The sequence below is a fragment of the Lepisma saccharinum genome, chromosome 8, assembly GCF_977018435.1.
Source record: "Lepisma saccharinum chromosome 8, izLepSacc3.1, whole genome shotgun sequence".
Classification (NCBI taxonomy): Eukaryota; Metazoa; Arthropoda; class Insecta; order Zygentoma; family Lepismatidae; genus Lepisma; species Lepisma saccharinum.
In genome coordinates this window covers 86096596-86123370 of record NC_139236.1, presented here as the reverse complement: position 1 = coordinate 86123370, position 26775 = coordinate 86096596, and the positions used below count along the sequence as shown (strand labels likewise).

The following is a 26775-nucleotide window of genomic DNA, read 5'->3' as shown; positions in this document are numbered from 1 at the left end:
GATAAAAAAGGTCAACAAATCTCTTGCAGCCTTACATCATTTAAAGAATATTGTAGGGCCTGAGGTTAAGAAAAAATAGTGGGATTAATCTATGAGGGCAGTTGCTTTCAATGAGATTCAGTTACAAGCTTAAAAAAAAAGGGGACCATATTTCAAAATACTTACACAGTTTGAATTGGCTTAATGCAAAAAAAAATTCTAAATACCACTAACACACAAAGTACTAAGCTGCAAGCAGGCTGGATATCTCATTACGAAACTTGACACTAATTCCAGCATGCATCAACATGCAACACAAAAAAATATTGCCAGTCAAAGTACATACCACAGTCACCCATGGAAAATAATATACCATAACTGCCACTATAGAATGGGACCTCCCTTACAACTATCTAACATCCACCTAGTGCCATAAGCTATTAAAAAGGAACTTAAACATTGCTAGTCTACGGTTGTTACAAGCATAAAAACACAGTTTTTTGTTGTGATATTTCAGGAGAGTACATGCTTGACTTGACGAAGGGAGTGCGTGTTCTCCTCAAATTTCACAACAAAATGTAACAACCGTAGACCACACGAGAAATAATTCTACAATACAAGTAAAATTATCTGTTAACAAGGCAGTGTATCCATTGTAAGAACTACAATTGTGTGCATGGAACCTCTCGTAGCTATTAACATTCTAAACTTCATTAATGTATTTCACTTTATCATCATCATCATCAGGGGTAGAAAAATACCACGGTCATGGTCACCATGGTGTCTGAAAAACTTTACTTAGCACCTGATTTTAAAAATTTAGTTCTGAATATATTTTATTAATACATCAAGTTCATTTGTAAAAATTTTCATTACTTATTCTTTAAAAATAACAAGTACAGTATATGGATTTCATTTGTTCATTTTCCTTCGCTTTTCTGCCACTTTGACGAATTGCAAAGATGATGATGAGTAAGGATATGATAAAATTGATAAGGAGACACCCATGCTGGGATTCGAGACAGCGTCCCCGGTGGAGTACAGTATTTGAACATTTTCTGTATTTTGGTGGAAAATCAAATACACACACACACGATGCAATTTCTTAAGAATGACTCTCTTGGGGGGGGTCCTGAACTATTTTTAGTTTTATCAATCCCTGATCATCATCATAACTTTAAGCCTCCAAGTTTAGTTTACGTGATCTTTTCAAGAAATGAGGCTATGCACTTAACATAATAGCCATTCACTCTCCTCACATAACGCACCTACCTGCTTTCTGTTGGTTCAACCCTGACACGATCATATACTTGGAAGTTGACACCATTCTTCGTTAGAGAATCCAGAACGGTTTTCACCGGCTGCAACTTTGCCAAATTAGGATCCGTCATTACCAACACATTCTTTGCTTTCATGTTAACCATGTCCATTCCAATCTCGCGAGTGACACCAACTCCGTACCTGACACTAGAGCATGCCATCTGAAAAAGAACATAGTGCTTGACAATGAAAATATTCACCAAAATATCTCCCAATACCTAGTGTTGGGTAGAAAAAATCATATCAATTCAAGAAGAGAACCATCTTTTAAGAAATTGTCGGTTTTGTAATCTTTGCACCTTCGTTATCATAACGGAGCTCGAATAAAGCTATGAAAGAGTCTAGAAAAAACATGTCAAACTGAACAGTACAATCCAAACTAACTAACTAACTCTCTAGCCTTCTTAAATCCGAAGGTACCTACATGGCTGACTAACTGGGATGGGAACACAGCTCCTCTAGAAGTATTGTCAAGTCATTATGGCCTTTTTAACAGTTATGTAATTTTACGTCTTTTAATCCAAAACCGTTTTACCGAATCCTGGATTTGTCCACCTGACGAAGTATTTTATGTGCTGATTAAAAAGAAACCTGAAGAAGCTCTGCAAAACGTCGTTTACAAGATTCTTTTAACAACGATACTCACTCACGTAAGTGTTTTTTATATATTTTTCCTTTAATGATGAACCAAGAACCCATGAAATTTTGGATTTGATTTGCTTTATTTTACTTCGCTTTTTGTGCCACTTTTGGCTAATTTGCGAAGATGGGGATGAGTGATGATATGATGAAAGGACACTCACAAACGTCCAGGCCAGGATTCAAACCCAGGACCCTTGAAGAACCCATGAAATGAATGATAGAACAAGTACAATGATAGTACATGAAAACAGTACAATTAATGACTGTCAATGGTTCGAATGAGGAACCTCTGGCTTTAAAATACAAAATATACAGAATAAACAATAGTATAAGATACCTCAAAAGCATAATCTGTCGATGGTTTTTCATCTTTTATTGAGGCTGCACGAGATCTTGTTGTCCCAGGAGTGGAAAATCCAGCTGAATGTGATGGGCACCTACATCTAAAGGGAAGAAATGGAAATGATTAATAAATCATAACACTTTTTGCACAACATAGTTCATCAAAGAAAATTTTTCAAAAATTGATGTATTAATCGAACCATGCAAAAATGCCAGTGTACCATGATATAATTTGGTATTAAACAATCGGAACTTGGGCCGAACTGTGTATGCAGAAGGGGGTCAAAAATATTCTCCATAAAACACACATCAAATATTACAATGATGATTAAAAATGTAAGTAACAACATGAACAGAAATTGAAACATGTTAAAAACAGGGACGGCGCTACAGGGGGGCCAGCCCCCCCCAAAGCTGGTCTCAGCCCCCTTAGATTTTTGTAGGATGGTATACACATTTAGACTGAAAACTTAATTTACGTTTTCTATTCTAAAACTTCCATTGAGGCAAATACAATGATCAACTGCATTTTCCAGTTCAGTTAGATCGCAAAGCAATTTAATTACGATGTGTTTTAAAATGAAGCGGAGGGGGGATCAGCTGGAGAGATATACCTGGATAACAGTGGTCACTGATAATTTGATGCTAAGTAATTGGTCAGCATGAGTCGCCAATCTTTCTTCGAAATCTGGTGCCTGTTTGGTAGGTGAACGCATTCAGTGACTGAGATTATTCTTTGATTGTTGGCATTACAGTTAAATGTGTACAATTATTAGCATCTAGAAATAATGTCACTATACTTCGGAACAGGTCTAACAGGTGTGACAAATTAATTTGTATAAGTAAGATGACATTCAAAATCTAAAAAAGCATTATGTTCTTTTTTTCTGTTTGTTTGTTCCTAAATTGATTACTGACAATGACATGTTGTTTTCTCATTGATTTCATTATTATATTTAGCCTTATCGTTGCAAATAATCGAGAGGGAGAAATACGATTTTAAAGAATCAAAGTGCACACAAACTCTAATTCTTAAATGCTAAGAATTGGAAATATTAAAATGGGCTGCCACCGGCGATCAAGCGATAAAAGTGCTGCCTCCATACCAAGGGGTTAGCTCTGGTGGAGGTAATATTAAGTGGTTCGGATTCCAGTAGAAGCTGTAGCTCTTGTGCCGATTAGCCTCTGTGTATATAGTGGTCCTTAATACAAATCCCATCAACTAATCATTACAACACGGTGTACGCTTGGGCATTTTTTTTTGCTCGCACTCCTAATCCTACATGTTAATTAATTATAATTTGTGAGGTTAGAAAATAATTTCTGCCATGCCATCATAGTGGCCAAACTTGATTTTGTGCAGGAGAAACACATCTACATCCAATTCTGATCAGTATTTATGCATAATATAGCCTATTCTGAAATAAAATTATAACCTTTAACAGTTATTTTCACTAATCAAAATGCCCAGTTCAAGAGTTGCAAATACTTCATTGCTTCTATGTCAATGCATTTGTCTCCTAGTACAGGTAAATTTGTAGTGTTGGCCTTGTTCCTTGAGAGTGGCACCTCCTAAGTGGGTGGTATTTCTCGCATCCTCTCCACATTTAACCCCAAGTTCTAGTTGTTGAACAAGAAAACATAAGATATTTCATCATGGCAGAGAAAATGGTATCATTAACACATTTTCTATTCAAGGGTGGTATTGTTTATTTGATGACTACTTGACTAAGTTAATGCCACTTTTCTGAAGCACGAAAAGCTACAATCTTTCATAACTGTTTGCGGCAGACCAAGTGTCACCTTCGTAATCGAAGGGGTAAGGAGATGTTGAGTGCTCTGATCTTTGAGATGGAGATTGCAAAATCTTTGCATTTTAAACAAGGTTGTAGCTGTTCATAAAACATACGTATCTTATCATAATTTGTTGCTATGGTTCATTCTCTCATTTTAGCAAAAAAAAAAAAAAAAAAAAAAAAAAAAAAAAAAAAAAATACTCACACTCCTTACAGACATAGTGTTATGTGTAGTATTTACAGTATATCCGGCGAGTTGATGTTGACTGTAGTTTTATGGTATATTTTGTACTGTGCATGTGAATAGTGTGTGACATTATTCAACTCAATGATGGCGTAGGAAAATAAAACAATATTATTATTGCATTTTGTTTGACATATAAAAAAAGTACTTTTGTATATGATGGGAAAATATGCAACATCTCAGTGAATTATCTTTGGATTGGACTGTAAAATTTGTTACTGGTAAAATTATACTGCAGTAATCTTATTAAGTAAATACTGGCAAGAATTTACAATACCGGACCCTTCTGTAATTTGTATGCTATGTCTTATACTCACGAAATAATTAGTAGCCATGATTTATCTCAGGTTAACATGTTGCGGTGAGGTAAAGAAATTGTTCATGAACATGTAGAAGTTGTAAAATAAGCTTTTCAATTCTCACAATGATACAAGTATGGGAGCCATATTTGTTGATATGAACAATTGACGTTCGAAATTAGTTACGCTGCCTACAGCGTTGCCACACTGTTGATTTCATACTTGGAGAGCATGATCGTGTAAGAATGGTGGAAGAGAACAGTAACAAAGTTGTTAATGTTGTACAGATTGTTAGGTGGAGTGTGCAGGAGGATGGCCGTAGGCTAATTAATAAACTTATGGATTTCGGTATTTTGCCCAAGAGTGACAGTGACAATCACAATTTAGAAGAACATGTGGAATGTGGACTGATTTGATTACAGGTAAGTTTGGCAACATTGTATCGATCGTAAAATTGCAGGATACAAAAATGGCGTCTTCGATGATGAACGTTTGTTGTTCAAGTGCTATAAGATTTTTTATCGGTTCATAATCACAATTAGCGCAAAACCATTCACGGATAGCCGCACTGACCATTCTCGGTAAGGTTAGGTTAGGCAAACATAGTTAAAACTTGGGGTCGTAAAACCATGCATGGGTACCCCCACAAACCATAGACAGATAGCCCCACAAACCATTTACGGTAAGGTTAGGCAAACATAGTTAAAATTTGGGGTCGTAGTAATATCAGGAATGTATGTATTTCGTTTTGAAACGACTTGAGATGACCAGACCCCTCTCCGATTTTCTTCATATTTGGCATACTCACTAATTGAGGCCTCCTAATCACAAATCTGAAGTTAAAATTTGTCGGAAACGTCTAGAAATTGCAAAATAAGGCGTTAGTTTTCGGAATGGAAACAGTCGATTTTCGCAAAATGTTTTGTATCACAAGCAAATATATATATTCCTGATACTACCACGACACCAAATTTTAACTATGTTTGCCTAACCTAACCGAAACTAACCTAACCACGTGCCAATGGTTTGTGGGGCTAGCGTCAATGGTTCACAATTATTTGCAATTTCTAGATCCTCATACTACCACGACACGAAATTTTTTTTTAAAAAAAAACTATGTTTGCCTACCCTAACCACGCGCCAATGGTTCGTGGGGCTAGTGCCAATGGTTCATGAGGCTAGCGTCAATGGTTCGCAATTTCTAGACATTTCCGGCAATTTTTAACTTCAGATTCGCGAATAGGAGGCCTCAATTAGTGACTTATGTCAAACATGAAGAACATCGGAGAGGGGTCCAGTGTCCAGTCATCTAAAGTCATACCTTCGTTTTTTAAGTATTGGAAACACAAAATCTTCCAGTAAATAATGAGCAATCGTGCCGATCGCGGACCACACAATTTCGCTTATTTTGCAATTTCTACACGCAACCCCCAAATTTTAACTTCAATTCCTTATTAGGAGACCTCAATTAGTGAGTATGCGAAATATTACAAAAATCGGGGATGGGTCCGGTATTGTAAATTCACTCCTAAGTACCTTTTACTTGACATTAGTTAGCCACCCGAGAATTTGACTCCGAAATCTGTGCCCCCCCCCCACCCCGTTATTTCAGGCTGGCGCCGTCACTGGTTAAAAATGTGTGCCCAGTGATTAGTTTGGAATTAAACAATCTGAACTTAGGCCTTGCATGCCAAACACTGCATACTTTTTTTAAAAATATAATAAGACCATGTTACATTTCAGTAAAAACACATGAAAATTAAATTATTCTACAGGGTGGTCCATATGTCTTGTTACCCCCCGAATCAATATCTTGTTATCTCTAATTCAGTGTTTCTTTTGCAGAGATGGCTGACACAAGCTCCTACAATGTAGAAGAGCGCCTTGTTGTCAGTGTTTGGGCCCATGAACCGGCATACCGGCAAGACCATGGAGGATATGGGACGAGATTTCACAAACGATACCAAAAAAATGCACCACCAAAAGTGACAATACTGGGTTGGGAAAAGAAACTGTTTACGTTGGGATGTATCAAAGACAAACCGAGGCCTGGTGCACCAACCAAAAGACAGAACACATGTGCAGGAATGGAGGCATATGTGCTTCGGTCACCTCTGCTGAGCTTGGAATCCCGAAAACAATAATGTTACGACACATGAAGAAGGATCTTGGATTGAAATCCTTTAAACCAGCAACCGTCAACAAGCTCAGTGATGATGTCATGCGTAGACGACATGCAGCATGTGGAAGAATGTTGGAGGTATTTACGAAACTCCCGCAGCGAACTGACCTTTTCTTCTCCGATGAATGCGCAATATATCGAAGTGCACGTGCAAGGAACGTGTATTTCTGGTCCGAGGAAAATCCACATTATTACGAAAAGCTGGAAAACAACCCCCGACATGTGATTCTGGGTCGCTATGTCCGCTAAACACTTGATAGGTCCCTCTTTCTTCAATGGCGTAGTCAATCAACACTCCTATCTCGCCATGTTACGGGCATTTTTTTGTTCCACAGCTCCAAAGAATGAATCTCCTGGGACGTTCCTGGTTTCAACAGGATGGAGCACCACCCCACTATGCCATTGCTGTCAGGGAATATTTAAGTGAAGTGTTTCCCAATAGGTGGATAGGACGCAGATCGGTACACCATCCGGCGCCTCTGGATTGGCCTCCCAGAAGCCCTGATCTCTCGTCTTGTGACAATGTCCTCTGGGGCATTTTTAAGGAAAAGGTATCACAACAACGATACCAAACAACAGAACAATTGAAGGACGCTATTAGGGCAGCATTACAGACAACAATCACGAAAAATTGGCTTCGTAAAATCTCACACAGGTCATGGCGCCGCGTCATTTTGTGCCATGAAAATAATGGTGGTCATACTGACCTTTTGGATGCGTGAACAACATCCTGGTTGACGCTGAATCCATACGCCTTACAAATTGTTATATTGTTATTATCATAATATAAAATTATGTAAAATTGTTGGTGTCACACGACATATGGAATGAATGGCTACCTTACACTTCATTATATTATATTGTATTATTATAAAGTTGCATTATTATCAAGTTATGTAAAATTATGGGGGTAACAAGACATATGGACCACCCTGTAGAATATTTTGAAGAACTTGCCAAGGATGTCAGAAGCAAGCAAATTTTACTTGCGGCATCGACAATAAAATCAACATCATTTTGAGAATAACATTACACGAAGAATACGTACAAACATATAAAAAAACAACCTTGAATCTCTTTTATGTAATATTATGTACATAACAAAAGATGCCAACTTACGAAGTGCTGGAAATAACTCTTAGAAGATCTATAACCTTATTTCTTCCCGTCATCTTCTAGCATTTGCGAAAGAAGTGAATCGTATATTTTGCTGTTATGGGCGAGAGCAATGTTGCCAAGGCAGGATATTGTTTCTTCCCCAAAATCCTTCCTTCTTCCACTTACTAAAGATTGTGATTATTATGTAACCGCGTACCTTCATACTGCTCTTCAGTTCGAGTATTTACTTTCAAAGTCCTCTACGTAATCTGTATCAAAGTCAGAAAGGGCCTTCTTACCACCACAACAACAAGCTAAAAACATTATTGCATTTATCGTCTCTTACCTAGCGCTGATTTTTTCTTTCCTCCACGTTCCTTCTCTCTCTTGCTTTTTATATTTCACAAATTTGATCACTTCACTATGCTGTAGTGTAGTGTCTACGGTTGTTAGAAGTAAGTCATGATTAAGTAACAACAATGGCGCAGGAAAGCCGCGGTGGTCTAGTCGATAGGGCGTCAAACCCGAGTTTGATTCCCCCGCATAAAGTGGCTCCGGATTTCACCCAGCCTCAAATCAATGTGTACCTGGGAGCAACTGTGCGGGTAAAGGAGGCCGGAGCGTGGTGCTGATCACATCGACACCTCCAAAATGTCCGAGATCGCGAATGTGTGGTGCCCTATCATAGCACTATCTCCAAATCTAAATGTGCCTTCATGGCACGGTGTTATTTGCACGGGGAACTTTACATTGTCACCTGAACTGAACGGGTTATGCCACAGATTAGCTATACTATTTTGTTAAGGGAGTGACAACTTTTTAAAATGAGTGAAAAGCGACAGAATCAGCATTAGGGTTCTATCAGTTCCAAACTGTACATGTTTTTTAAAACCTATTAAGAAATATATTGAAAATAGCCATAAGTTCAACTATATTATATTTAATGCCTCCCACGTCCTACCAAGGGGAAAAAAATACAATCGGGAGGGATCGGTCACCAGAGGAGGATTCCGTCTTGTCCTTCTTCAAGTACCACCATGGCAGGCAGATTTTTTTTTTGAGGGGGGCAAGCTACATTTATAAACTAGTAAATTAATTCCTTTAACGACTAGTTCAAAATGTCAAGAAATTAGAAGATAGGTGAAATGTTTCTAATACGTGTTATATATTATTTAATTATTGCTTTTTATTAAAAACGACAATTAAAAAATTAAATTTTCATACTTTTATTGTGTTGTTTTAATAATGGTGTAAATCTATTAATGGTCTCTGGAAAGGAAATATTTCCTTATCAGAGTTGTAGCTAGAAAATTCAGAGCCCAGGACGAGAATGATTTTCGCACCCCCCTACCCTTACCTAGATGTAGCTGGCATACTTCGACATTGTAGAAATTTTATGTACTTATTCCTTTTCGTTGAATCCGATGAAAATAAAACTTAACATTCAAGAAATGTGGCTAATAAAAGGACAGTCGGTTGTGCATCCCACACATTGAAGCAGTGTGTGTTATTGTTCACATTTGCAAAATCGATTGCAAATCAAAGATAACTAGGTGGAGGGACAAAAAATGAGAAACTTTAAGAAGACATTAGTTTCCTATTAAATTAACATGTAAGTGTTATGTTTTATTCCCGACGAAAGGAGGTGAGAAATGGAGGAGAAATGACAGGTCGGTCTAATTTCTATGTTCCAGGGGCCAAGGGTAACAATGACAACCACCTTCGCAGCTACGGCTCCATTTCTTATACTAGTCCAATTTGAAAAAAAGTATCAAAATCTCATCTATGACGGTAGAAGTACGTTTTTAGCCCTTGCTATTACCAGCCCTAAAGAGATAGAGAGATAGAACAAGAGATGTATCCAACACTCACACACAGGCTGACATCATTCTTTGTTATTCTTTCTTTGTATGTGTTTAATGTTTATGAAGTTATTCTTAGTAAAGTATGTTTGAAGTCCAAACTAATTGCTTATCTTTGTTGTTATAACACAAACTCTTACCCTCGGAAAATTGTAATGGGGGATAAATTGTAATAGAACAAGATCGTTGGTGGGAAGGTGGGAAATCCCCCATCCGCCATGGGAATTCGTACCCTGAATGTGACCAACAACGCTATGGAATTATCTTATCCTTATAATGAACATGTCTGAATGTGAATTAACCACAAAAAGAGGACATTTTCTCATCAAGACTGCAGTTCGAAAAAAGTCAAAACAGGGAGTAATATGGTGAAAAAACTAAAATTACTAAATATAGTAGACTGCAGACTTCTGGAGTCTGCCTCTCTCCAGAGATCATTCATTTATACAAGAAGAAAATCTAAATTCTTGCAAAATCTTAAAAATTATCTGTTATTTTTGTAGGTTTGCATCAAAATATTTCATAGTTCGAGGGGTGATGTCCCCTTTGCCCCCCTGGGTACGGGCTTGCACCATGTCATTGCCGTCGCTAGAAATTTTTGTAGGGACGATAAAACGAATAGTAGTAATAATAACAATAATCATTATTATCATGCCTATACTTATTATTATAGAAAAACTATATTATAAACTAATAAAAATAAACTATTCTTTTTCAAATTTATTTTTGTCATTTTTACTATATTATTATTATTATATCTTTCGGGAGACTTTTCTACTAGATCCACAAGATAAGTGACTACCCACCACAACCTTTATTATTTTTTTACACAGGAAGTGAACCAAAATGCATAGTTATTTTATTTTGATATTAATTTTTACGTACCTCGTTCAAGAAAAGCTTTAAAATCTCGTTTATATTGTGTATCCTAGAGCATAAACTCGTAATTTTTGGAATTATGAAAATTGTGAAACCATTTATTCTTTGGTTTAAATGGTAGAAAACTATGAACATATAAACTGGTTCTTGTGTTTTACGCTATTGTTTTTCAATTTAATGCATATTTTACTTTGTTATTCTGACTATTTGAACTTTATATCCGTTAATAATAAAAGTAACAAGCTTTATGACTTTCTGTAACTTTATATGAAGGCTGCCAATTTTCAGGGGGTGTCGATGGACCGGTTCGACTCCCCTCCCTCTCGACACTCATGTAACCTAATTACATGAAATAAGACTTTCTTTACACATTAATTATATATTTTTTTTTACTTTTGTTTACATTGTCCATTCGCTCGTTTCTTATTTTTCTTCTCTTCCCTGAAACTTTTCTCCCATTAATTTTGTCTTTTTCTATTACTTTTCTCTATTTTCTTTTCCTTGCTCTTCCAATTTCTACTCTCTCTCGCATATTCCCAGTATTCTCTCTACTCCCTTTTGTATTTCTTCAATCGATTTCTTCTTTCTCCGTTACTTTCGTTCCACTGTTTCTCACTATCTTATTCGCCAATTGTTTGTTTCTATAATCTGTTTGGTTATCTCTTCTTCTTTCATATTTTCTTAAAAATTTTGCTCAATTCATGTCGTGGAGTAGTTGGTTAGCACACCGGATTAGTAGTATATTCACAAGTGTAGGTTCGATCCTCACCACTGGCAAAAATAAATTGTTTGTCCAGAATTTTCTGCGGGGGGGGGGGGGGTAAGTTTGTATTTAGGTTGGTGCATGGTGCGACCACCCTGGAAATCAAGATCTTCAACAAAAGCAGAAAGCTAGTATTGGAAGAAAATAATAAAAGTAAAAACTGCGTTAGATTGAAAATAATGAACAAAAATACAGGAACCAGGTTGAATTTCCATAATCTACAATTTAATCAAAAAAATATATGGTTCCTCTGATTTCACAATTCCAAAAATCTTAGTGCTAGGTCATACAACATAAATCTTATGAGTAAATTTTTCCCTAACATTTACAGCATTTTCTTCAATGAATTATGCAAAAGTTAATATCACAACACAATCACTTTGAATTTCAGTACACTAACTGTGTGAAATATAAAATAAAATGAAGCAACAGTTGTGCTGGATAATAACTAATCTCTTGGATGAAGTACTAAAGTAGAACAATTATATTTTAACTTTTTCTTTATTGTTGTTATTATTTCTACTATTTCCTGAATAGCCAGAAAGATAGATGCAATGTCTGTAGAATCGATGTGCCATTTGTTACGCATATGTTTAACCTAATGTAATTCTATCAAGAGTTTCGAAAGAGCATGCCTTCTCTCGTCTTGAGGTGAACAATTTATCCACTCATCCAAACACCCCCTTAAAATTTTCACATAGGTCCAAATTCTCGTCATATTGACTCAAAAGTTAGCCTTACACTACTCTATGGGCACCGCCAGAAATTTTTGCGGACGTGATTCGAACAAATGTTTTCTGGTTACCAGCCAGGTAAAAACGGCGTTAGCGTTCAACTTTTCGAGCACAAACATTGCTGTAATCATAGGGGGAATGATGAGAACGATGTATGCGCTCGAAACGTTGGACAGTAACGTTGAATAAACCTGACTGGTAATCCGAGAACACTTGTTCGAATTTTTACAGGATATGAATCAGAATCAAGGGACGTTTTAGGGCGTCCAACATTTTAATGAGTGCATCAGCACTGTGGCTATTCCTATTTATACTCGTCACAATCCCTAATGCTTCGGATCCTAATTTAGTGTGCATAAAGTGGACATAAAACAATAATTCACCAGTGGCGAAGATATAGTACAAGCAATGCAAGCACTGCTTGCACTATTAAAATAGTATTTAATGTTGAGTGCCTTATTTAGTTTCTATCGCACTCGATTTCGCGAAATTTTACGGCCGCAAACTCTCTCAGCAGCCCGTTGGCAAGCACCAAACTCTCTGCTTGCAGCCACTGCGCGGGAAACCAACGCTTCTGAAGTATCATATGGCGAAGGGTAGATGCTGGTGAAGGTACGGTCCCCAAACCACTAATAAAAGCTCTGCTTTTCGGAGCTTTTCGGCTTCTCGAAAACAGCCGAGCCAAGCAGACAGCAGACACTACTAGCAGAAAGCATATAAGTGTTAACACGATATCGAAGATGGATATTTGCTTTATTATAAACACAGAATTATTGAAATAAATCATTATAACTGTTCCAATTCCACGTAAACATACTTTAAAGCATTACTTTAACTTTCACGATTTGTAAAACGTGCAGATAAACATGTTGTCCCCGGCGCTGGAGAGCACTGGAATCTGCAGAACAGCTGGCTATTGTCCGCCTCACACTCTCTCATCTCAAATTGCAACGCCACGCCAGTGTTGACAACTACTACCAAATAATTTACACGATATTTTTCGTGAGTTTCCATACAAACAAATTCAATAAACTGATGTTTTTTCGATAACACTTATGTCAAGAAAGCAATGAAACACTCTTCTGAGACCTGCAAATAGCAAAAACGTTAAGTCCTAAATGCTATCAAACTCAAAATACTATTTTTATTAATATGATACATAGTCAAAAAAAAGAACCGGCGTATTTTATTCCTGTTCTAATGACTTATTATTCCAATGCTTCATATAATTTTAAGCTTCAAGTCAGTTATTTTATTCTACCGTGAACAATAATTTTTACAACGAAGTTGGTATCACTTTTCTGTTAGTTTCGGAGCTTTTCGGAACATTTTCCATTTGTGTGGGAAGAACGAGTGGTTCAAGTAAGAGTTCTCTTTTGTTTGGTGTGCTGAGAATTTACCAAAACAAACATGGATATTTCAAATTGTGTACGGGAAACTGTAAGTAATAGCAAGTTATATCAATAACGTGACCAAGAATTTGAACTAACAAGCATGGCTGTTGAGAGAGGAGTTGGGGATTATTATTATTTAAAATGCCCTTTCTCTCCTAGAAAAACTGGGACAACAACCCCCTCTCCCACTCTTTCGGAGTACTGCATTGCTTGCCTTCCCCTTAAGACCAAGCTTCGCCACTGTAATTCACAATCACAATGATCGAGCGCCTTTAGCAATGCAATCATGATCTCGCCACCGAAAAACAGACAGATTGGAGGAAGTAACGTAGATTTATAAATTACACTAATATGGCAATAAATACAACAATTGGAATAGTTAAAACTGTTCATTTGATAGCGTTTCATGCTATATTATTTACAAAAATGTTACAAATATTCATAAGTTAAATTTTAAAGCTTTGCTACACTCTGTATATTGAAAAGATAATCTTACCATAGTAAAAAAGTAACATTTAAATATACTTATGATCTATTCGCAAACACAACATGCAATTAGCTTTAACAAAGTTTCGGTGCATTTTTTGTACTGGAATGCAGAAATAGCTTTATTATAAATGGTAATTGATACCATGCACAAACCAAGAACCTTAATACAACATAATAAACCACAATAGTTACGTCATTGTTTTCCACTAACAGTGTCATCATAGATGGAAGTACATCAGATGCACAGAAGTAGAAAGTAGATTCCAACAATGCATGCTAGTACTCTAACCAGTTGAATATAATAGTACATGATTCATGAAATAGAATACACAACAAGAAACCATGACTCAAATTTCCAATTTGTTAGAATGTTTCACTTACGTACTGCTGTCTTAAAGAAGAAGAAGACAAAATAAACAACTATAATGATATAGTCTGTTAAAACAAGCTTGTAAGATCGGTTTCAAATATATAAGTTTTCATGAGAATTGTGCGTATGTTAAATTGCGCGAATGAACGCAATTGTGATCGGAAAAAGAGGCGTTAGTACGTCACAATTTACTTTGATTGATGGATGGATTTAGATTATTTTCCTTCGCTTTTCTGTCGTTTTAAGCTAATCGCGAAGATGAGAATGAATGCTGATGAGATGGATGAAGGCACAATCACAAATACCGGGTGGCCCATAATTCAGTTGGCAATTTATTGTAGCGTCTCATCACTGTTAGTGCCAACTGGCTTATGGGCCACCCTGTACTGTACACAGGGACGACGCAACACGAACCCCATGGAGGATTACACTGGCTGCGAGTCCAGACGCCAGAGCCTCGGTAGTCTGCGAAATGCAGTGAAGGGTGTTCTACGTGGAAGGGAAGTTTACATTTGGGTGTCTTCGGAAGGGGTCACCCTTTACACCCAGTCATAACTTATTTGCCAAGTTTCTTTCTCTTCTTCTTTTTGTTAGGATTATGGCATAGATATTTTTCTAGATTTTGGCTTGTGTGCAGAACATAAATATCTCGACTGGGTACCCGTGTTAAACGCTGGAAACACAGCATAATTGAAAGTTGGCGATTGCGGTGTTGGAGATCTCCGTAGCAACTTTTCCATGCTTTCTGAAAACGATGGCAAGGTGTTATTTCTTGGAATGTCCTCTGACGTAACATCTCCAAGATTGGTACACAGAAAGGTTTTACCACCAGGTGACACGTGGATCTTAACCTTTTCCTGTGGGTCACAGTTACTTGTTAGTTCAGGGGAAAACACGTGCGAGGAGTAAGTGGAAGACAATTTCGACTGAAGAGTGTGTGTTTTGGACACATTTAAGACGTCATATGTCACCCCGTCAATCACACGTCTGTTCTTTGATGGACTTGGCGTATTACTTCTAGTTCTGTACTTAATGTCATGCTTTGCTTGCCTTTTCTTGAAACGCTTTCGTCGTCGCCTTCTAATTTGCAGCACGCAGTATGTGATGCTTCCTCCGACCAGGATCAGAGTGCCGATCAATATACAGATTGACATTAGCCAAGGGAATACCTTCGTTTTATGCTGTTTTTCCGATTCACCAATATCAGTTTCAATATCCACTGTTATACTCTTGAACACACGTGATGAACCATCGCTAGCACTACAAGAATATTCTCCGGATGAAAGTCTACTAATTCTATTGATAGTTAAATTTGACCATGACGGATCACCATGGATTGAGGACACGGTGAATGCTTGGTTTGAAGCTGTACTGTTTGAAATAGGTTTATCTCTAAAGAACCATGTGATATCTGGGGCTTGAACATTCGAAGTAACCTTGCAGTGCAAAGTAATATTATCGGTTTCCACTGGTAGCATTGCATGCTCTAGGACCTCTACTCTAAGACCACATACAAAATCTTTATTTACAACAAGATTGGCCCATGATAGATGTCTGGATCGTGGAGGTTCAGAGCAGTATATAGAGTTCAATGGAGTTTCCTCACCGCGCATGCTCCAGCCTAGAAACCAAGCCCAGAACGGAAGCAGATGGCAGTCGCATCGCCAGGGGTTCCCTTTAAGGCCTATGTCGTTCAGAAAGTGGAGATGCTGAACAGTGTCGACGCTCATATGACGTAGAAGATTTCTGCTAAGGTCTAATCTTCGTAGATGGTTGAGGTGTTGCAAATGGCTCTTGTGGATGCTTTCCAATTGGCAACCTGACAGATCAAGGACACGCAATGACGCAACATACGAAAAGAAATTATCGGATAGACTTAAAAGAGGATTACCACCAAGGTACAATTCAGTTAAATTTTCATTGTCCACAAATACACTAGGCATCAGCTGACGTATGGAATTTCTGGAAAGATCTAGTACACTCAGCTGTCCCAGACCAATAAACGAGTCTTGATCCACTGTTTGCAGACCATTGAAAGAGATATTCAAGTTCCTCAGCAACGTTGCTCCAGATGAGACAAAAGTTCTTCCCTCCAAAATTGAAATGCGGTTATGAGAAAGGTCCAACGAAACAACATTGGTACTTAAGTTTGTAGGAACGTAGGTTAGGTGTGCATAAGAGCACACAGCAGTCACAGTGCTCGAGTTATCTTCACACTGGCAGATAGCTGTGTTTGTAGTCCACGCACAGGCATCACACTGCACCATCCATATCAACACTAAGAAGAGAGTCACATTATGTTTCGTGCTCGTCCTTGAGAAATTACACATTTTGCAATTCACTTTCCGCTGTACTTGGATCAAATCGGTGCGCTGTAAAAAAAAGAGAGGATGTTAGATTTATTACATAAGACACACTTTAGATAGGAAGTTACAAAAGAGTGGATTTGAGACAACGAGGGAAAATGGCATTATCCTTGTAAAATAAAAGAACTCTCTGCACCAGTTAAGTCAACGCCAGCATACTCTCACCCAGTATTCCTTTTATCTATTGCATTTTGATGAGCCAGGTCCGTCGTAATCGCAGACCCCAAGGTCTGTGGTCGTAATAGTGTGACGTAAGCCACGAATGAGTATTCAACCAAACCATAGCTTAAACGTCTCTATTCATTTTATTTCACTTCCTGGTAACATAGGGGTGCGAGAGGATGTTCGCACCCCTATGCTCGCACCAGCATCCCCCGATTTCAAAACTAATTTTAAAGCAGTCACGTTCATTGTTAGGTCATCTATATAAATTAGTTACGATATTATTGGGATTTTGATTTCTTTCAGATTCTGTTACTGTCTTTTTTAACTATTTACAGATTGCTTATGCAGTATTAGTATATATTTGACAAGCCATCACACTATAATAATATAAAGAAAAATCTGCTACGTATAGTTATAAAAGATTTAAACTGTGTTATGTTTTCACAATTATTTCAAATATTAAAGTGATTTGATGAAACGTTGATGCGACTATTCAGTTAATGCAAAATGTTTATTAGAACAATGAGAGGGGTTAGAGCCCTCACAAACACCCATGACCATGCCAGAACTTGAAACTGGAACTTTTGGTATCGAAATCTTGAGTTGAAAGTTCAACGCACTCGCCAACCGACTCGGCTAAGCAATATCCACCACCGAATTTGAAACCTTGGTGTGGAAGCAGTGGCGCTAGTGTCGCTAGTTTAAGTCACGAGAAATCCTGCAGTTAGCTGATTCTCCGAGGTTTCAGAAATCTTGGCGCCAGCAATAATCGGAAATTGTAGACAGATGTGTTACATATTGATTTTACACCCCTTCTTTAAAAACCATACACACCTTTATCTTACAGTGCTAAGTGCAAAGGGAGATAAAAGAACAATCAAAGAGAATATATAAAAAAGATACAAGCGAAGGCCATGAAAACCTGCAACGTAGAACAGATGGGTTACCTGTCACCAAAGTGCTTCCATTTGATAGACAGATCTAGCTCGTAAACTTTAACTTACAACAGCGCCAAGGTTGTACATTTTCACAATAAAGCAATCTATTATGAAATTTCAACAGAAGAAAAACTACGGCGCTTAAAAGAACATGCTTTATGTTTTCCGTGAACAGACGCTAATCTCTCTTACGTGCAAAAAGATAATGAAAAGAACATAGAAAAAACGTTCGTCAAATTCCCTTCAAAGCAGCTACATGATGAATTAAGATTTTATCCTTTTCTTATACTTTTCACAGGAAGAAAAGAGTACTTTGAACTTGCAGTGTAGAGAAATCTTCGTGTTGAGTTATTTCAATCACAGGCTACTCAGGAACATGCAATGAACGAAGGAAGAAAAAGATGAAAGCGTGACTTTTTCAAGTAGCATCTAGCAACATGTAGCAGGTTGTTCAACTTATCTTCTGGGATCAAAATGTATGTGGGTTTCAGGTAGGAAATAGACAAACAACTTGAAATATCTTGGCCACGTGACCAAGAAAGTTTTACAATTCCTTTGTTGTTCATGTTTATCTTGCAGAGAGATAGAAAGGACATATTGAGTGTTTGTGTTCCAATCAATGAGGGCATGTGATTGGAAGGTACAAATTGCGCAAAATATTTTGAAATATACGTCGTTGCCATAAAAGAACGGTTATTTTCTTTAGATTAGAGTCCATATTTTATACTGCTTCTGTAAAATGATTAGTTGGAGCTGGATATACGGCAGCAGGTGAATGTGATTACTGGTACAGTGGAGAGCTTAGATTACTATTTAAAGGGAACAGCTTTAAAACATATACAGTGAGTTTTAAAAATATTACCGAACAAATTTTCTATCACTATTTTCCTTCATTTTTCTCTAACTTCCTGTGTGTTTTAAGGAATGCAATTGTACTAATGTTGGTGTAGAAGCTATCAATTACTGCACTGGCGTTTTCATTCAATTCTTGAGTCGACCTGCGTGCGGAGTTGTTGGCACAGCCCGTTATGATGACAGGGGTTCCGGGTTCGAATCCCGGCCTGGACATGGATGTTCCTTTTGAGTGTACCTTCATCAATTTCATTATTATGTCATCATTCATCCTCATCGTCGCGATTAGACAAAAGTGGCAGAAAAGCGAAGTAAAATAAACCAAACCAATCAATCAATCAATTCTTGAACCTCGTCTTGCGTAATACGAAGTGAATAGGCATGAGGATGGGCAATTTACATGGTAATATTTATGCACTCTACTCTACAAAATGCACAGTACCATGTGCCTGCATTTGAGATTGATATTGAATATAATTCAACTGTTCATAAACATTTGCGAAAAGCTTGTATGTAGCAGTTATTTAATGTTTTGCAAACATTTAACCTGTTTTTGCACCGAGGTCTTAATTATTTCTACATGTATTAAATTGAGAACTTTTAGTAACATTTGCGACTTACAAATGCAAGGAAGCTAAATTCAACAATATAATGAGTGGGATTATAATTTACATATTCATCCTTTGTTTTAGCGTCAAGGGGGGTTATGTTTATATATTGCCAAGTACAACGATAACGTCAACGTTCATCATGTATGCTCATACAATATTGATCAGAATAATTCAACATTTTAGGAGGAAAAGATAAGACTTGTTACTTGCAATAATACGTCAATGCTTCTGAAATGCTGCGTAACATTTATAAACGCAAGCTTGTCTTATTGACCAAGACAATTTTCTTGAATCACATTATATGATATTACTTTCTTTCTTTTGTAAAGTATCATGCAAGTCTTGCCTAATCGCGACGAGAATGATGAATGAGGATTAGATGAAACTGATCAAGAGACACGCCCAGACCAGGATTGATTGACTTGCTTTATTTTATTTCGCTTTTTGTGGCACTGTTGGCTAAATGGGAATGAGTGACGACATGACATGAAATTTATGAATAAACACTCACAAACATCCGTGCCCAGGCCGAGATTCGAACCCGGGACCCCTGGCGCCGTAGCGCAATGTGTTAACCACTCCGCCACGGGGGCCGGCCCAGACCAGGATCCAAATCCGGGAACTTCTGTAGCGAGATCACGAGTCTACCACTACACCTGAATGAATGAATGCTTTGCAACTTCTTTGTAGGTAGTCATTTTAGGAGACAGGAGAGTTTTCAACTCCCTATAATTCCTTGACATGTCCAATTCCTCAAATGTTACAAATCGATTTAGATAGTCCAAATTCAAATAACGTTTGCGACATAGGTAATGGTTTATGAACAATTTTTCAAAACTATATTCAAAGATTCTAAGCTTTATACCCAATTGCAACCTAGAATTTGGGAGTTGAATCAACATTTTGTTCATACAAAATTTTAGACTTGGATCTAGATGGCCAAGAAATAGAAGACATGCTCTATTTTTATTCACTTTTCAGCAGCCTACTTGAATATTTTTGTGAACGAAGAAGGTTAAATAAACTACAATTTATATAAGTTCATATTCGTGTTATCAATTTTTGAAGTCCAGAAATCCTTCATTCGGGAAAAGACATGTACGTCACAAACTGCAATTTTCTGATGCTGAATCAATTAAAGAAAATATTATAATTATAATTTTATATTGGACACGTGCAAAGATTCTAAATAATGATGATCCAAAATCTATATTATGTCTGCAATGTTTGCTATTAAAAGAATAAAGGTAAATAACTGCCTGCTATAAAATTACATTTTCTAAATTAAGTGCTTGTATTTTGGTTTAACATCGCTTTTATCCCTCATGGCAACAACCAAGATAATTTTTTGTAACAAACTTACTGGAACTCTTATTGCTTGGTGCGGTTTCAAATCAAGACTACTTCTGTTGCAAGTGAAAGTTGCATAGCGTTAATTTCCAAACAAATAAATAAATTCTCAGTTTCATGTGTTAAAGATAAAGATGTGTTGACGTTATTTTGTTATTGATACATGTTAAAAGTTCAACAATTTGTAATTATCTTTCAAGACGACTAACTGTAACAAGTTTCTTTTCAACTCTGTAACTGTCACGGAAATAATGAAAAGAGAAAACAATTTTTCGAACACTCACCATTTTTTAACTGATTTGTGCAGTTTACCAGCTGTTTGAAAACCCATTTGCTTGTTCTAACAGGGACTTGAAGCAAACGAAACAAAACAGATAATACTTCAGGTTTATATCTCCCCCCAAAAGCAGAGCGTTCAAGAAGAGATAAGACAACGTAGAAAAAATCGTTATCTCACAACTGCTTTGGATCACTTGACCTTCTACAGGTGCACTACTACGTGCAAATATCCTCACACTGATCTTTGGATAGTCAAAATTTTTGCGGATGAGCAAAGATCGACTATCTTGTTGACCGTCAACCACATAGGTCTAATTAACAGGGTTTTACCTATCTGTTTAGTTACGAAGGAGGAGGTAAAAAAACAGAAATAAAAATCAAGAACCTTTTTCGTAACATCTGGTCTGAATCGAGCATTTGCTAACAAAAGACGATTGGAGAAGCCGTATCAAAGATGTTGTGAGTGGGATATCTTTCAAGGAAAAGGTAGCGACAATAAAGTGGAGGCAGAAAGCAAACATAGTGATCAGAAAGTCCAAAGATAGTAGGAATGGGGTTGGTCACAATTGTGAATAAGGTTTAACTTACGGATTGCCACAAGAAAGATACACATGTTTCAGCAAAGAAAATGTTGGTCGTGGTGCAAAGGTTGATGTTGCCTCTTGCGCAGAACAAGTTGAACATGTGTGTAGTCATACACAGCAGTTCAACGTCGCCAGAAATTTTTGTAAAAGTGTGGTTTAAGCTATTGATAAAACTTGAATAGTAGAAATGATAACAACAAAAATGATAATTATTGTCATGATTATGGTCATTATTATACAGTAATAACTGCTTTAAATTTTAAAAAATGAACCAATTTTATTCCATGATTCACCATATGAGTGAATATCCTGCACAACATACATTTCATCCAGTTAGTGTAGTAAAACACACAGTGAATTTTGTTCAAGAGAAAATGGTGGGAAATTTTACTCAAAGTTTATGTTGTGTGATCTCCCACATAAAAATCTAATTTTTGAAACTTTTAAAGCTGTGGAAATCTTTCTTATTTAGTTTAAATGACCGAATATGAAAACATAACTTATAGTTACCCTCAATTTTATCGAACTAACGCTGTTCTTACTTTGCTTATTGTGTTCGAATACGAACTGACATTTTTTAATGTTATTAACTACAAAAAATAACAAGATTTTTGAATTTTTTTGTAATTTGAAATGAATGATGCCAATTTCCAGAGGGGGGAGGGAGGGTCGAAGGCCCGGTTCGACCCCCTCCAGATGTCCATGATCCCATGAATTGGTAAGGCAGTATTGGAAAGAAAAGTTGTGACAAAATTTTTATGATGATGTTTATTATAACCAGGGTTTCGGAGCGGAGTGCGGAGCGTACTAATGGAGCGCTCCGGAGCGACTTCGAAGCGTCATTTCTACTCCGCTCCTCGCTCCGGAGCGGAGCGTGGTACGACAGCACTCCGATCCGGAGCGGAGTGGTTCGACTTCTTGAGAGACACGCTCCGCTCCGGAGCGGAGTGGTTCGACTTTTTGAATCGCACGCTCCGATCCGGAGCGGAGCGTGATACAACAGCACTCCGCTCCGGAGCGGAGTGGTTCAGCTTTTTGTGAGACACGCTCCGCTCCGGAGCGGAGTGGTTCGACTTTTTGAGTCGCACGCTCCGATCCGGAGCGGAGCGTGATACAACAGCACTCCGCTCCGGAGCGGAGTGGTTCAGCTTTTTGAGACGTACGCTCCGATCCGGAGCGGAGCGTGATACAGCAGTACTCCGCTCCGGAGCGGAGTGGTTCAGATTTTTTAGACGCACGCTCCGATCCGGAGCGGAGCGTGAGGCAACAGCACTCCGCTCCGGAGCGTGGTGCTTTTGACAGCACGCTCCGATCCGTTTAGGAGTTTTTTTTACACGAATGCTGTAATGCAACTATGAATAATGGAATGGGCGCGTTAAAGCTGACTTCCGTGACGGAGTGGTTATAATGGGACCACATGGAAAAGAGCCTGCAGTCCTGTTTCCACGTACTCTAGTTGTTTGTCTGTATGATCGCCCCCGCTTGGAGGGGAGGGACAGAGTGAATCATGCTTCCTTATGGCCCTAGTCGAACGGGTGAAGGAGGAGGTGCGCGGGGACTTTTGACCGAAGCTTTTTTGTTTGTGGTCGCTCTACATCACAGCACCCTATGAAGTCAGGGATCCGTGGGGTATTTCAAATTTTGTATTGTGACTCTTAGATATAAAAGTTTGAATGTTGTGTTGAATGGGTTACGAATAATTTAGAACAATCATTTTTTTCTGCTTTACGGATTTTTCCGACCCACCTCCCCCATACAACAGACAGCTTCGTTTTGTGCCGTATTCCGTGTTCCTTGCAGGTGACTCAGTGCAATCGGCTAGCGCTTTGGTATTGTGCCCGTTTCAAGAGGGGAGGAGGGTGTTTGTGTGTGCTTTCGGGGTTGAGAACTTCGTTCGCTGCGCTGTACGTTGCGTTCGACTTATCCGTACATGGTAGAGACATCGCCTTTGCCAGACAGATCAAGTGTTGCCAGTTGTATTAGAATTATGCTACACCAATTCTGGCTAGATTGTTCTCTTTTAAAAGTATTACTTGCGCGTGTTATTCTTCTCTTCACTGTCATAAAAAGAAGCCTTTAAAGGCTGTGTTCTCTTGTATCATTACATGGATATTATGTGTACTTGTCAACGGTGATGTATGGACATTTAATGAAATTGTTAACGCCGCTGATACATGGACGTCTTCAGGATTTTTTCCAGGAAGGGACAAGCAAGATATTTGTCCAAGGGAGGGGGGCAGAATGAGGCAGAATTTCCCCAAAATAGTATTACTCCCATTAAAAATATTCTACAGTTTGAAGTTATCATGTTCCTGCAACGCCCTTGCAATAATTAACATATATTACTGTGACTGAAATGAAATTATATGCGTGAAATATGTACTTCTTGATTACCTTTAATTTCCGGGTGGCGTGGCCCCCTCCATTTCCGGACGTCCATGCGAATGGAGAAATCATTCCAACCAGTATCGTTTAATAGAATAATAAGGTGACTAGATTTGTTAAATCAATATAAAAGAACGAAAAAAATCCGTAATTGTTAATTCTATGCATCATAAGCCAAGAGAATCATGGAAGATCTATACTGTAATAATGAATTGAAGGAAACCATGCCGAGTTTTTATTTATAGTCTACATATTCAAGTAGGAATGGAATGGTGCACAAAAAGGATTACAAATATGTATGTAAAAGAAAACCAAGTATTTCGATAAAGTTATTTCTATAATTGTAATCAACAATGACAAATTGTCCTGTCAACTAAGTGTAAGTTTCAATTTGTCTTTTCCCGACTATTACCTTTGCCTTGCCTTTAATCGTATATTTCTCATGATCCGTAATTTTAAACAAATCCTAGATAAGTCGGTAAAAAAATAGGACCCCGAAACTATGGAAAAGAATTATACTGTGATAGAGAAACAAACACAAAGGGAACACCAATGACATTAACGCGGGTCAAACCAACACCATTTGTCGTTGAGAGCTGAACTCAAATCCAGGAACTCGCTGAAATATTCCCATGGAATTCATTATTCGTCTGATATTGATACCCAATGATGCTTTCTGTTATGTAATAGACATTTATGAAGTGAATACATTATTAGAACTTTGCCAGATTTCAGAAAACACACACACACACACACACACACACACACATACGTAAAAGATATGCATAAGAGGTTGTTCATTTGGAAATGAATTTCAGAGTTGTATTTTTATGATTTTGTGAATAGATTTAAAGGAAAGTGACATCTCTTATTGTTAAACAGAATTACAAATGTATATTTGCTTAAGGATTAATTTATCACAATAGGCTATACATTGCAATTATACATTCAACATACGTTGAAACAATGCCTTTTGTTATGGACTTTTGGTGGATTTAAGACTCAACAATACGATACCGAGAATAGACCTACAGTTTAAATCCTACCTAAAGTGGGATTCGAGCCACTATGTCCCTCCACCGGGTATCGATCCCAGTGCCCCTTCATTACAAGGAGACGTTGTTACCACTATGTTATCGGGGTACAGGGCGCTACTTTTTTTTTCAGTACACATTTATCAATTCTCTCATTATCATCGTCGCGATTAGCTAAAATTCAAAGCTAAGTTACAAAAATCAAATCAAATGCCATCAGTGAGGAAGGCACGTATTGCTCGCAGCCCTGTTTTTCAAAATGAAACCATAAAATTCAGGACATGACCCTATCCAAGTAGATAATATTACATTTTGTGTTTATCACGGTTATTAAGGTTTATACATCTTGTTTCGACTTATCTGCTGACTACACATTGTTCATTACTGAAAACTTGCTTTCAGTTTGCTGTGTACAACGTACTCAATACAAAAAATATTAATTTTATACGTATACGTTTTCTAGCTTTCTAGACTCAGAAAGTTAAATATAGCAACATTCCATTCGTCGTCTTATCCCAAAAAATTTCAATTTTCTTATAACCACCATGCCTATTTCCAGGTTACTGCTTACAAACTTGAAATGTTAGATATGGCAACCAGACATTTTGTAATTTTTGCAGTAGTATACGTATGTAACCATTAAATACCTATTTCAACTTCCTGCCTTTAAAATTGGGAAAAATAATCGATATGACAACCCTGTATTTCATACTATTTAAATTCCCCTGTTCGGCTGTATACAAACAGCATTCCGATTTTCGACTTTATACCTTCATAAAAGTAAATCAAATGTGGCAACTTACATTTGTGGTTAAGCCGGTTTTCAACTTTCTAGTGTCAGAATTTTTAAAAAGATATGAAAACTCTGTATTTCAAATTAAAACGTTTCCTTATTGGCCGACGGTAACATTAATAAGCATGATTCCGATTTTCAACTTCATACATTCAAAAATCGAAAAGTTAAAATTAGCAACCTGAATTTCCAATTACTTTAAACTTTTTCCTTTCGCTACATTCAAAGTATCATACATAACCAGCGTAAAAGAAAGTTAGATATGACAATCATGCACCAGCGAGTGTTTTGCATGAACACCCGTCTGCCTTTATCTTCCTCCGTACAAGTTGCTTCCCCTTTCCTCTGGCCTTTTAGAAGGTCGAATGGATTCTCTGCAGTAATTTCGCCAGTGTTACTCGAACCAATATTCCGGAATAACTCACTTCTCCCGCGGCGTGGACTGTAATGTTGGGCCGATATGCCGAAGTGCTTAGCCCGAACCAGAAGTTGAACCGAAATGAGTTTCAGTCGCGATCCCTGGTGGCAGGAAATGAGAGAGTGGTTCCATTCTCTCAACTTATAAAACCACAGGTGGCACACCTGCTATTGAAATATATTGTCCCCAGGTACGAGAACAGCGAATGTCCCGACCCCCGTCTCGACCCCCTCTGACTGAAGAAAGCCAATAGTCAAGGAGCATCCTCATCTATCAGTCAGAGGACCCACCTGAGCCCGGCAAGCTTCGGCGAGCTGCTGTGGTCGAGCGGATCCAGGTTGGCGCCCTGGGGGGTGGGTAGCCGTCCCTCCTACTTTTTAAATTGTATGTGGTTGTATACTGTCAGCACCAGAGGAGGGATTTTAGAGTGTGTGTCACGAAGACAATCAAGATGATATTAAGAATTTTAATTGTACTGTTCATTTGCACTTGTTGTGTTTGATTGGGATATGGACTCTGAACGGAAAAGACCAAGAGAAAGCTTCGACTCACATACACCAAAAAGAAGAGTCGAGAGAAATGAGGGTGATAATAACCAGCTTAATAT

At 37.8% G+C, this 26775-nt stretch overlaps 3 protein-coding genes across 3 annotated transcripts in view; 1 reads left to right on the top strand and 2 right to left on the bottom strand.

The window, feature by feature from the left end:
* The window catches only part of T3dh (Type III alcohol dehydrogenase), a 35012-nt gene extending 26954 nt beyond the window's left edge, over positions 1–8058 (bottom strand). The window contains exons 1-3 of the mRNA XM_083127221.1: positions 7924–8058; positions 2279–2384; positions 1252–1460 (exon numbers count right to left, since the gene is read on the bottom strand). Of these exons, the coding sequence (XP_082983347.1) occupies positions 1252–1460; positions 2279–2384; positions 7924–7976 (368 nt within the window). The 5' untranslated portion in view covers positions 7977–8058. The remainder of the gene's footprint in view (positions 1–1251; positions 1461–2278; positions 2385–7923) is intronic.
* A 6430-nt stretch (positions 8059–14488) lies between these two features.
* LOC145991886 (uncharacterized) lies at positions 14489–16660 on the bottom strand. Its single transcript, XM_083127920.1, has one exon. It carries the CDS (start codon positions 16658–16660, stop codon positions 14990–14992), a length of 1671 nt encoding a protein of 556 aa, XP_082984046.1. The 3' UTR covers positions 14489–14989.
* Positions 16661–18317: 1657 nt separating this feature from the next.
* LOC145991257 (trophoblast glycoprotein-like) overlaps positions 18318–26775 on the top strand; it is a 53799-nt gene continuing 45341 nt past the window's right edge. The window contains exon 1 of the mRNA XM_083127216.1: positions 18318–18353. Within this exon, the coding sequence (XP_082983342.1) occupies positions 18341–18353 (13 nt within the window). The 5' untranslated portion in view covers positions 18318–18340. The remainder of the gene's footprint in view (positions 18354–26775) is intronic.

Coding starts and splice junctions, on each gene's coding strand:
- LOC145991886 (XM_083127920.1), bottom strand. CDS start 16,660: ATGGTGCAGTGTGATGCCTGTGCGTGGACTACAAACACAGCTATCTGC.